The sequence below is a fragment of the Balaenoptera physalus genome, assembly GCF_965194825.1.
Source record: "Balaenoptera physalus genome assembly, chromosome: 13".
Classification (NCBI taxonomy): domain Eukaryota; kingdom Metazoa; phylum Chordata; class Mammalia; order Artiodactyla; family Balaenopteridae; genus Balaenoptera; species Balaenoptera physalus.
The window spans coordinates 38,892,800-38,906,347 of NC_138892.1; the positions used below are offsets into that span (position 1 = coordinate 38,892,800).

The 13,548-nt window shown below is 34.4% G+C and overlaps 1 protein-coding gene across 4 annotated transcripts in view; it reads right to left on the reverse strand.

Annotated features, from left to right (window-relative positions):
• Positions 1 to 13,548, reverse strand: part of PTPRQ (protein tyrosine phosphatase receptor type Q) — a 285,457-nt gene that overhangs the window by 65,982 nt on the left and 205,927 nt on the right. For all 4 annotated transcript variants that reach the window (XM_082418813.1, XM_082418812.1, XM_082418810.1 and 1 more), the window contains 3 exons: positions 12,219 to 12,340; positions 5,312 to 5,498; positions 1,819 to 2,063 (listed from right to left, as the gene is read on the reverse strand). In XM_082418813.1, the coding sequence (XP_082274939.1) occupies positions 1,819 to 2,063; positions 5,312 to 5,498; positions 12,219 to 12,340 (554 nt within the window). The remainder of the gene's footprint in view (positions 1 to 1,818; positions 2,064 to 5,311; positions 5,499 to 12,218; positions 12,341 to 13,548) is intronic.

Sequence of the window (13,548 nt, forward strand, 5' to 3'; positions counted from 1 at the left end):
ATACGTGATGTGGTAGGTATACTAAATAAACCAAGCCCATAAAATGTAGCTTAAAAATATCTAAAGGAAATATTTATTGGTGCATATAATTTTAAAAAGGAAGTATTCAAAATACAAAGTGATGTTATGAAGTGCTTAATTATTTTTATTTCTTTACAATCTAACCTTTAAGTGAGATAATAAAGTTGGGCAGTGCTTCTCAACTTGCAGTGAGCAAAGAAGTCACTTGCAAACCCTGTTAAATGAAGATCTGTAGGTTTTGATTCAGTAGGTTGGGATAGGTGCGAAAGTTACACATATCTAATAAACTCTCAGGTGTTGAGGACACTATGTTGTACTTTGCAAACAATCAGATTTGTTTTTCTTTAAATTATGAATTGGTTGTACTTTATTTCCTGTTTTTTCTTTTATTTGCAAGAGCCAAAACTGTTATAACACTTGCTACCTACCATAACTATTAATATCCTACACAGAAATTACTATTCTTATTACTTATTTTTCAGATAAGGAAACTGAGGCACAGATTTGAGGAAATTGCCCAGAAAGAAACTAGCAGAGCCAGAATTTGAACCTAGGTCAGTTCATTCCCTTAACCACCACCTTCTCTCTAATAGATCTTCTACTACGGGGGTTCATTTAATGGTACGTGCAGCAAGAATCCTAGCAAGTCAGATTATATAATGAGATATAAAGTTTGCGAGGGAAACAACACAGATTATTAATGACAGTTTTCTGATATAAAGAGGTGACAGGAAGATTAGTTATGGAGCTACTTGAATGTATAGAGTGAATTCTATGTTGCTTAAAACATGGTTTTCTGGGCTTCCCTGGTGGCGCAGTGGTTGAGAATCTGCCTGCCAATGCAGGGGACATGGGTTCGAGCCCTGGTCCGGGAAGATCCCACATGCCGCGAAGCAACTAAGCCCGTGGGCCACAACTACTGAGCCTGCGCGTCTGGAGCCTGTGCTCCGCAACAAGAGAGGCCGCGATAGTGAGAGGCCCGCGCACCGCGATGAAGAGTGGACCCCGCTTGCCACAACTAGAGAAAGCCCTCGCACAGAAACGAAGACCCAACACAGCCGTAAATTAAAAAAAAAAAAAAAAAAAGATGATTTTCTGAACTATATGACTGTTTGAAAATTCCAAGACATGCAAAAATAGTGAAAGGATGAAACAAATTGTGTATGTATCTGTGTGTATGTATATGAACTCACATACATATTTATTTTACCAAATGGATAATTTAGAATTAAGATGTAAAATATTAGCTTTTAGTAATAGTTGTGTGAAATACATGTGAATTTCAATCACATAGTTATTTCTGACTTTTGCCTTTGAAATTTGTTTTTCCATTTTCCACCTATAATCACACAGAAACAGTTTTTCTTTAGGCAGAATCATCTCATTATATATATCTGCTCTTTAACTTTTATTTATCGATTTTATTTATTTATTTATTTATTTATTTTGGATGCGTTGGGTCTTCATTGCTGCTCGCAGGCTTTCTCTAGTTTCGGCGAGCAGGGGTCACTGCTCTTTAACTTTTAACGTGGATTTTCTTCCTGCTTTATTTCTGGATTTCCACTATAATTGTGCAAGCTTTTTTGTTGTTTACGTATTTTCACAGGACTTGCTGTATTAAAATAGGAAATCAGCAATTTTGTTTCTCCAAATTTATTTTCAGTTGGCATGTCTTAAGCGATCCCACGAAAAGATAAGAAAAATGTGTTATGTACATAAGCTGCAGTATTTTTGAATGCTGAGTTTGTAAATCAACTTTGTAAGATAGGTGAATAATTAAAAGCTATGTATTCTTACACTGATGTTGTATGTACGTCCGCCTTTTAGTCCTTCTAACATTGCAATGACAGATGTGTCCGTTTTCTGGATAATACTGAGGTTGCGAATCTGGACAGCAGTGGGATCATCTTCTCGGTAAACCAAAGCTTGATACACTTGGATATTTCCATTAGGTTGAGAAGGGGGAAGAAATGTTAACTGAAATTTTGTAACTTCATCTGGTATCTTCTGAAATGTCATGTTGTTCGGTGGGTCCTTAGGGACTGAAATGAAATATTTAGCAATTACAATTTAAAAAATATTTGTGTTCATTTTGATGTCCATATAAAACTGATTTGCTTCAACTTTCTGTTTATAAAGAGTATTACACAGATCATTTAAGCCATTTAATTTTGAAAACAAGCAAAATGACTGATGCATTATAGAATCATTGACATCTATAAATCACAGAAACCATAACAGTGATCCAATTTATTTGCTTATTTATTTAGCCTTTTATAATATATGTATTTTTATACAGAATGCATTTCTATGATGCTCTGAACTTAAAAATAATGTAGACTCACAGGAAGTTGCAAAAATCATGCCTACTGTCCCCTGTAACCTTCCCCCAGCTTTCTCCAGTGGTGATATCTTATATAACTGTTGTTTAATATCAAACCTGGAAACAGACACTGGTACAATAATGTTGACTATAGACGTTATTCAGTTTTCACCATTTTTCATGCTTTCCTGTATCTGCATGTAGTTCTATGCAATTTAATGCCATGTGTAGATTCCTGTAACCATCACCAGAAACGAGATACAAAACTATTCCATCACCATAAAGAAATGTCCTCTTGCTCTCCCCTTAGACTTGCACTCCATGCCTCCTCACAACACTAATCAATCTCCATCTCCATAGTTTTGTCATTTGCAAAAGACAATAGCACAGTGACCTTGAGGTCCATCAGGGTTGTTGTATATATCAATAGTTCATTCTATTTTTATTGCTGAGTAGTGTTCCATTTTATGGATGTACGAGTTTAATTTATAAAAACATTTGGGTGTTTCCAGTTATTTTGTTGTTGTCATTACTAATAAGTCTTCTATTAACATTCATATACAGATATTTGCATGGACATTAAGTTTTCAATTCTCTATGATAATTGCCCAAGAGTGTAATTGGTGGATCATGTGGTAAGTGCATTTTTAAAAAAAAAATTTTTTTAACATCTTTATTGGAGTATAATTGCTTTACAATGATGTGTTAGTTTCTGCTTTATAACAAAGTGAATCAGCTATACGTATACATATATCCCCATATATCCTCCCTCTTATGTCTCCCTCCCACCCTCCCTATCCCTCCCCTCTAAATGGTCATAGAGCACTGAGCTGATCTTGATCTCCCTGTGCTATGCAGCTGCTTCCCACTAGCTATCTATTTTACATTTGGTAGTATATAAAAGATCACCAAACTATTTTTCCATTGTAGCTATACCCTTTTACATTCCCACTAGCAATGTATGAGAGATCTAGTATTTCTGCATCTTTTCCAACATTTGGTATTATCACTATTTTATTAAAAATTATTATTTCATCTGTTCTAGTAGATGTATAGTGATATATCACTGTGGTTTCAATTTGCATTTCCCCAATAGCTAATGGTGTTGAAAACCTATGTTATCATGAGTTTATTTGCCAGTCGTATTTCCTCTCTGGTAAAATGTCTGTTCACGTTGTCAATTTTTTAATTGGATTCTTTTTAAGTGTTGAATTTTAAGATTTCTTTATGTTCTAGATATTCCAGTTTATTTTTGATAAGTAAAAGTTATCCTAACATATAACTAGCTAAATATCAATAAATTATTATTTTAAAATGATACACATGAGGATAAAATTATTTATGAATAATTTTATGAAGGACTAGTTTTTGTTGTACTATATAATCAGTGTTCTTTAAATAAATGACTCATTGAATGAACATATCTTATTTTGATCACATTGAAATGGATATTCCATTCTAAATTCTAAAATTCTAAGTAAAGAATTTCCATGAAAAGGCTGTTAATATTTGGCTGTCAATGATTCAGATATTCAGATATTGTTGCAAACATCCCTAGAGATAGTGCCCTATGGCAAGCAAAAAATAAGTAAATAAATAACAGTGAGAAAAAAAAAAGAGAGAGAAAAGCAAATAAACATGTCATTGTGCCAAATATCACAGGATGAAAAAATGCATAGCTGAAATAAAGGTTAAATTGGTTCAACACACATTTTCACAACATTTGCTGTTACACATTTTTATGATACATAAGAAACATATATATTTTTTCTTTTTATAAGAATTGTTTCTCTAAAATTAGGATCAGCTTTAAAGTTGAATACATGAAAGAATTATCTGAATGCTAGAAAGAACCTTCTATCCTCCAAATATCTTTCGTTTGACATCTAAAATTCTACTCTGAGAGGTTTAGTAGAAATTTATTAAACTATGATATCCTTGGAAGAGTAAGCACATTAGGATTTGCAATCAATGCTTTGTGGTGTGAATGTGAATAAGTTTAGCAGCAACTTTCCTCACAGATAGGTAGGATGGGGGAGAAGTGCAAAAAGTATAATAAGAAAATAAGTACCTGGAATATACATGGCCACAAAATGGAAACAAGCAGAATTTTAGGGTGCTGAGGATAGGATGTACTTTTCAATTTAGAACCGTAAGTTTATAGACAACAGAGTATGTAATACTCATAATGAAAAGACTAACTAAAAAATATTTTACCTCCTATACTTACCTTACAGATAGCAACAAATAAACTATAGCAACACATCCCTTCATGTGCTCTTTCCAAAGATATATCTGGTGGCAAAGAACATCAGGAGTCTGAAGGAGGATGGGGCAAGCGAGTTCTGGGAAGTTGACTTTCCACATTAAATTCTTATTGGTTACAATCTTATTATTCATTCAGACCCTGTTCATAGGAACTGGAGGAAATCTGTATAGATTCTGACATTTATCAAATAGATTATGTAATAAAACATGTCACTTAACTAAGTGAAGAAAACAGATATGGTAAAACATAACCTGGGTTCTAATTTTGAATTCTAGATTATTTAATAATAGAGTATTATTACTTTAATGTGCATTTAAACCATGGGAGAGAAATAATTAAAATGGAATTTTAGGTGAAGCTTTATTGGCTATAGACAGTTGGACAAAATCATCTCTTAGGCAAGGTAACTCAACTTCTGAAATAGTGTTTAAATAAATGCAAAAAAGTACAATTGGTTACCTTATTATGAACTAATTTATTTTTGTATTTACAAGTATTGATTATTCTACATAATTCCACTTTGCCTCAAAAATGTAAATACAAAGCTTTACTTTTGTCAGTCACAGTGAGTCACTGAATTTTAAACTTATATGCTTAAAAAATTTCTTTTAACACATATGCTTTGTAGGGTAAGGTGTGAGAAACTGTAAGAAAGACACCTAACTCAGTCAATTTTTAGCATGAAAAATAAACCTTACCTGATTCGAAAGTAGTAACAATCACTTCAGCACTTGACTTTCCTTCCACATGTGCAGCACTAATATTGCCAGTGAATGCAGTGATCACCACGGAATATCTTGTGAATATTTTCAAATCTTTAATTTCTATGGTTTTATTTTCTCCATTTGACTTGATTAAGGAAATATTAAATTCATCACTATCTACCTACAGGAAAAAACAGCTAACAATTAAAGGAAGCAGCACTTGAGATACAAATCACTAAAACATAATAATAGAAAGCTATGAGTGGTATATTTTTCTAGCCAAGCTTTAAAAATTCTTTTATTTACAGTCAGACGGACCTGGGAAATCCAAAGTGCTACTTTAACAGTTTACTAATTACAATTATTTCAACAATTGAAAGTAAAAGAAAAAAATCAATCACAATTAATCAGAACAAGCAGAAATCATCTCCACAGTCAATGAAATTTATACTCCAATTTTTTTTTAACATCTTTATTGGAGTATAATTGCTTTACAATGGTGTGTTAGTTTCTGCTTTATAACAAAGTGAATCAGCTATGCATATACATATATCCCCATATCTCCTCCCTCTTTCGTCTCCCTCCCACCCTCCCTATCCCATCCCTCTAGGTGGTCACAAAGCACTGAGCTGATCTCCCTGTGCTATGCGGCTTCCGACTAGCTAGCTGTTTTACATTTGGTAGTGTATATATGTCCATGCCACTCTCTCACTTTGTCCCAGCTTACCCTTTCCCCTCCCCATGTCCTCAAGTCCATTCTCTACTTCTGCGTCTTTATTCCTGTCCTGCCCCTATGTTCTTCAGAACCTTTTTTTTTTTTTTAGATTCCATATATATGTGTTCGCATACGGTATTTGTTTTTCTCTTTTTGACTTCACTCTGTATGACAGACTCTAGGTCCATCCACCTCACTGCAAATAACTCAATTTTGTTTCCTTTTATGGTTGAGTAATATTCCATTGTATATATGTGTCACATCTTCTTTATGCATTCATCTGTCGACGGACACTTAGGTTGCTCCCATGTCCTGGCTATTGTAAATAGAGCTGCAGTGAACATTGTGGTACACAACTCTTTTTGAATTATGGTTTTCTCAGGGTATATGCCCAGTAGTGGGATTGCTGGGTCATATGGTAGTTCTATTTTTAGTCTTTTAAGGAACCTCCATACTGTTCTCCATAGTGGCTGTATCAATTTACATTCCCACCAACGGTGCAAGAGGGTTCCCTTTTCTCCACACCCTCTCCAGCATTTATTGTACGTAGATTTTTTGATGATGGCCATTCTGACTGGTGTGAGGTGATACCTCATGGTAGTTTTGATTTACATTTCTCTAATGATTAGTGATGTTGAGCATTCTTTCATGTATTTGTTGGCAATCTGTTTATCTTCTTTGGAGAAATGTCTATTTAGGTCTTCTGCCCATTTTTGGATCGGGTTGTTTGTTTTTTTGATATTGAGCTGCATGAGCTACTTGTAAATTTTGGAAATTAATCCTTTGTCAGTTGCTTCATTTGCAAATATTTTCTCCCATTCTGAGGGTTGTCTTTTCGTCTTGTTTATGGTTTCCTTTGCTGTGCAAAAGCCTTTAAGTTTCATTAGGTCCCATTTGTTTATTTTTATACTCCAATGTTTTATAGAAGAAAGAATATAGGTTGGTACCCAGACATCAAGGGTTCAAATCCCAACCTGGTCACTTAATAACTCCTGTAGCATTTGATAAGTCATTTATGCTCTCTGTCTTACTTTCTGTATATGTAAGACTGGGGTGATAATATCTGCTTAAAGAATTTGATGATTTAGAAAAAACAGATCTGAAGTAGCCGGCACAGAAATTTGCAATTTTTTTTTTTTTACCATGACCAACAAAAATAAAACACATTTTGCAACATAATTCAGGATGTGTGTGTGTGTATTCTTTATAACTGAAAATTGCTTTTCAGAAATACAACTTCTGAAATGCACTTTGACATTTTCTGCTCCTTTTACTTTTATTCCAATTCATTTTAAAAATGCTGGTCCTAATTGAAGTTTGAAAAACTGATCTAGCACTGTGCAAGGCACTAAGTAAGGAATCAATTAACATAGATGTCATAATTATTAAATGTGTACAAATGAGTATGCTTAGGTATATTAAATATAGTTGTATAATTTATTAAAACATAGTCTGTCTTTGATGGAGAGTCTGGCCTATTCACTGTGGGGATTAAGCATAGCTAAAGTTTCTAGCACTAAACAGAAGGGCTTTTCCTGAGATGAACAACAGCAAGTTTGAAATCCTATTATGCCTGCTTCTCTCAAGTACTTGAAAGACTTAAAAACAAGTTGGATACAGTGTCCTCACTATCAAGTTCATTTTCAACTTGACCCTCTCTCATAACTTTGAAAGATGTTCTTTTGTTTAATATGTTCTTCAAATGCTCTTTTCTAAGAGCCTTTTTAACTAAAAACGATGTTGCTATGAGAAACACAGCAAAAGGCTGAAAAATATCGGATCTGCAAAAAGTCAAACAGATCGAACCAGAGCAGTGGAGGGAGGTGTTCCACTTCTAAAGTGGCAGAAAAACAAATCAATCAGTGTAGGAATCCCATTGATCGGGTGCATGCACCCACTGGTAGAAAGTGTGTATGTATTTAATTAGTTGTCAACATCTAAATATCACTTACAAATCGGGCTTTTAAAATTTCCCCTATGACTAGGCTTATATTCATGCTGGGTAACAAGTATCTAGAGATGAGTGACAGGTGACTGCTCTAATGGGGCAGGGGTCTCCAATTCCTCACTGAAGCTTCATTGTGACTGTTCCTTGATGTTCCTTGCCTGACTACTATAGCTATTTCAACTCTGATTTTGTAGAGTTGAGCTGAATTCCTCAAGATTCCATAGCAACTTGGTAGCTGAGACAGGATTTACTCCCAGGTCTTTGAAGAGTCCAGACCTCTCTACACAAAGTCATGGGGCATGGTCTTATAAAGTAAAACTAAATTATTCCAATGCCTTCCATTAAAAAATGGATAACAAGGGGCTTCCCTGGTGGCGCAGTGGTTTACATCCTGCCTGCTAATGCAGGGAACATGGGTTCGAGCCCTGGTCTGGGAAGATCCCACATGCCGCGGAGCAACTGGGCCCGTGAGCCACAATTACTGAGCCTGCGCGTCTGGAGCCTGTGCTCCGCAACAAGAGAGGCCGCGATAATGAGAGGCCCGCGCACCGCGATGAAGAGGGGCCCCGGCTCGCCGCAACTAGAGAAAGCCCTCGCACAGAAACGAAGAACCAACACAGCCAAAAATAAATACATTAATTAATTAATTAAAAAAAAATGGATAACAAATAGCAAGTAGTAAAACATGAAATAACATGCATGTGATCTACTATATCTTAAAAAATATACAGTAAAACTCAAAAAGAATGCTGGGCCCTCAAATACAGCATGTGGAAAAATTCATTTTCTTTCTTCACTAAACCTACTATCATTAACTAATATTCATCCACTTACCTAGGACTGAAACCTCAGACCTTTTTGACCCATCATTTCCCTTCAATCAGCTCCAAATTTGTTTGCTCATATTTGATCATCGATTATGATGATGAAATGTCTGCCATTTTTTTTGAAGTATGGTTGTTTTATATACATTGTCAGTAATTAGATTCTGGTTCTATTTTCCTCTCCTTTGCTTGCCCCACCTGCACTCTTCCCCACCTGGTACACCCCCATTTAATTCTTACATCCCAGAACAAATTTAACCTTCTCTGTGCAGTCTCCTCTATATATTATGTCCCCCATAACAGAAACTTTAATTATTTTGTTAGTTTATATTCCAAAAAAGACTGCATACCTCATACTCTACAATTAGCTCTTTATATTCTGGTGTCATTCTCTAGAGTGTGAGCTACTTGGAAGCAGAACTTTGTTTTCCATCTCTGTCTTGGTGAAAGAAGCTACTAAGTATTTGCTAAGTTAAAAAATAAAGGGACTGACAAACAAAGGGCCACAAAATGCATTAATTTCCAGTAGAATCATCCAGGATGATATCTGAGCCCATATATCTTTATTCAAGATTGTCAATTTTTGCTTAATTTGAGTCTTTTAAGGCAAGAGTTTTATGCCCTTGTGGTTAGTATTTGGCAGAGGTCAGGCTGCAGCATAAGTCCTAAATTCAGTGACATACGTTCTTCTTTGGCCTGTGAGCCAATGACTTTTGAAGGTAGATAGTTATATATTCATGAAATGAGCTGCAGATAAACTCTATAAGGATAATGACCACATCAGACTTGTTCACTTCTACATACCCAGCATGTACCACAATGCTGGCATTTGAATGTATTTAAAAGTGTGTTGGGAGTTTGGGGTTGACATGTACACACTGCTATATTTAAAATAGATAACCAACAAGGACCTACTGCATAGCACAGGGAACTCTGCTCAATATTCTGTAATAACCTAAATGGGATAAGAATTTGAAAAAGAATAGATGCATGTATATATGTATAACTGAATCACTTTGCTGTACACCTGAAACTAACACAACATTGTTAATCAACTATGCTCCAATATAAAAATTAAAAAAATTTTTTAATTTTTTAATTTTTTTTTAATTTTTTTTTTAAAAAAAGTGTGTTGAAAGAATGAAGGGAAGAAGGAACAAATGACAACTTAGTTCCAAGAATCCTAGGGAAACTGTGAAGTGTTAGAATCTGTTTGAATTTTTGCTATCTTTGATCCAAAGGTGTTTTGGTGAGCATATATTTCAGTTTGGCAATTTTTATTTGCTTTTTGATGGTTTTACCTATTTTCCATCACATCATTGTCTACTGGTTTTAGCCACGTCTTAATATTTGAGAAGTTATTTATCATCTCTGTGCCTCAGTTCCCCTTTATGCAAAATGAAGATGATAATATTTACATCAAAATGTTATTAGATAAGATATGATAATACAATGCATATGAAGAGCTAATATGTAACTGAAATAAGCAATTACAATATTAGTTATCTTTCCATCCTTCTCTCTTTCCCTTGCTCATTTTTAATCTCAGTAAGAATGCTAAGAGAATGAGGTTGTAAATCACTATTTTTAATGTTTTATTTTTCCCTCCTTTAAACACAACCAAATTCCAAGAGAGAGCTATTTTCCTTAATAAAGTGTCTTTTACTTGATATAGCACAGCATTAACATTTTATAATTTACTTTTAATGCTATTCCCAGAGCATTTGTCATTCATGTTGATTATTTTTGGCTAATTATTAACTAAAAACCTTCACAGATATGCTCTAAAAAAGGAACATAAACTGAAGACTGAATGGGAGAACAAATGTACCAATAAACCCTGAAATTTTCTTTTAATCCTGACACATCTTTTGAGAAAGAAGTATTTCCTTTAAGAAATAATATAAAGACATAAAAAAATCATAGAAGTTAAACAAGAGATGGATAGAAACAGCAAGAAGGAGAGGAGAATTCACCATGAATTACCTAATTTAATGTGTTAGATGCAACCGTAAGAGACTGCTTATCAGGTCCAGTAAAGCTCAAGTAGGCTGGCAAGGAGATAGTTCCAATTCTAACCCTAGATAACAACTCTGCATTATTCACATTGTGCAGCACCCTGTCTTAGGTGAAAGGCTTGACTCTCATGCTTGGGTCTCCTTCTGTCTGGAAGGCTACTCCAATTTGGTGTCTTCAGGGACATCTTATTTAAATGTTTGTATTCCCCAGGATACTATCCTCAGGTTAGTTCTTACAGAAGAGTCTTTACATGTTGTGTAGTTAATCTCATCTACTCATATTATTTCATCTATCATCTAAACACCAACAGTTCCCAAATCTGGAAATGCAAACTTCCTCTCCTGAGCTACAGATCCACAAATAATACTGCTAATGGGCTATCTTCATCTGGAGGATTCCCAGGCATCTAGTACTGAATTCATGCCTTTCCTCTACAAATCTGTTCCTCCTCACAATTTTCCAAATCATATATCTTAAAGTCATCTTTGATTATTCTTTTCACTCACCATCCACAGATTTTTTTCACCAAATCCTGTAGTTTTAAATTACTTTTCATTCTGTTTTCCTCACTCCATTTCCTCTGTCCTTCTTTTCTTGTCCAGTTTTACTCTTATAGTTTCCTGTCTCCTTACTTAATTTTGCACCCCCAGGACTTCTCTAAAACTATTCTCTACAATGCACCCATACTGATCCTGTAAAACAGAAATCTGTATCCCGACACTGCTTTAATTCCACAATTGGCACCCCACTGCCCTTACCATGAAACCCACACTCCATAACATGTTATAAGTCTGCCTCCTGATCTGGCCTCATCTCTCAGCCTTTTCTTCTTGAAAGTTTTGACCGAGGATTCCAGAACTACTTGCTTTTTCCTGAAGGAAGCTAACTTTTCTATTATTCTAACTTCTATTACCATTTCCTTTTCATGTTCTGCTTCAATTATTTTCAAAATTAAGCTCTGATGCTATATTATTTGGGAGATATTTCTCCTAATGCCTTGTCCATTCTCCTTTTATGTTTTGAGTTCGTTTTCACTGTATTTTAAACCAATATATTATTATCAACTTAACCTCGTTTATATACATCATCTATACCCTGACGATAAATACAATAATAACCATGGTGACAATCCTTTATTTACATGTATTGAACACTTACTATGCGGCAGGCAATGTTTTAAGTTCTTTAGGCATATTTTCTAATTTAGTCCTCACAAAATCTCTGTACACTGGGTAGTATTATCAATCTTTATTTTACAGATGTGGACACTGAAACGCAAACAAGTTAAGTAAGCTGCCTAACAGAGCTGAGATTAAAATTCAAAGTCTGGTTCCAAAACCTATATTCTTAACCATGCTCTATACTGTCTTTTGTAGAAGGTAAGACATGCCTTACCGATTTGACATCTATCAAATAGAATGTTGGTCCAGTAATGACAGCAGGTTCACTCCAGCTGATGTTGATGCTAAAAGGTGATGTTGCTACTACATACACATTTTCAGGAGGACCATCTGGAGCTATGAAAATAGAAAAAAATCAATTACCTTGCTACATTTAAGCTAGTATTTGCCACAATACGATAATAGAAAAGACCATAAAAAAGGATAATCATGATGAATTAATTATACATAAATTTATAGTTCACAGCGTGCTAAAAGGCATTGGCAAATCAAACAATGTAATTACTTTCAGAATAATTACTATGCATAAGGAACTTCCATATGAGAAATTAATGGTCATAAATACATGATTTTTAAACTTGAAATAACAGTTTGAAAAGAAAGCATTACTATTGCTAAAATAAATCTTTTTGAACAAATCAATATTTTAGTTTAAAATAGGTTAACAATGTTGTTTTAGGAAAACTTGCAAAAACTAAACATATTTGACTACAGAAAAGTGGAACTGGTTCAAGTGAATTATATTTAAAATGTATTGTCTTACAAATGTATCAATAAATTGGGTTGCTTTATTGTTTTCACTGAGGGGGTAGCATAGGAAATAGGTTATACAACTGATCTTATTATTACAAATGTAAACATTTCCTGAGTTCATTATGATTCCAAACAAATTCTTTAATTTGTCTTATTTTTATTATTGTTGTCTTTCTTCAAGAGTGAAAAACAAGAAATAATATTTTAAGGAACTGACTGATGAAAACCTGTGTCGAAATTTCAATTTGTGAAACTACTAGGAATTAGAAGACTTTTCAGTATGTTAAGAAGGATTTAGTCACAGTTACTTTGACATAGACATTGACCTAGAAACACTGTTTACACATCCCTGTCCTAGCACGGCCCCTCATCAATTCCAGGGATATTAAATATTGGGAGATGAGTATTTCCCAGCATTTGTGATTTTTAAATCCACATGAACAAACATTACTGAACAATATCATTCCTTAGATCCTGAGAAGGGGTAAAGAAGAAGAGAAAATATTCATTTCCTCAAATTTATAACAGCAACAAGTTGTATGATCTTGGTCAGACAATAAAATTTCTGGACCTCAGTTTCCTCTTCATATGCATATTTCACAGTGTTTTAGAAAGAACTGCGAACACAAAATGTGTGAAAGTAGCCCATTAGTTTAGTGTTTGGCCCTTTTTGTAAATTAATACAAAATATTATAACAAAGGGCAAAGTAAAGATAAGAACTAATTAGAAATACAAATAATCTACTATGAGAGGGCAAAGACAAAGTGGTGAGTACAGTTGGGCAGGGAGT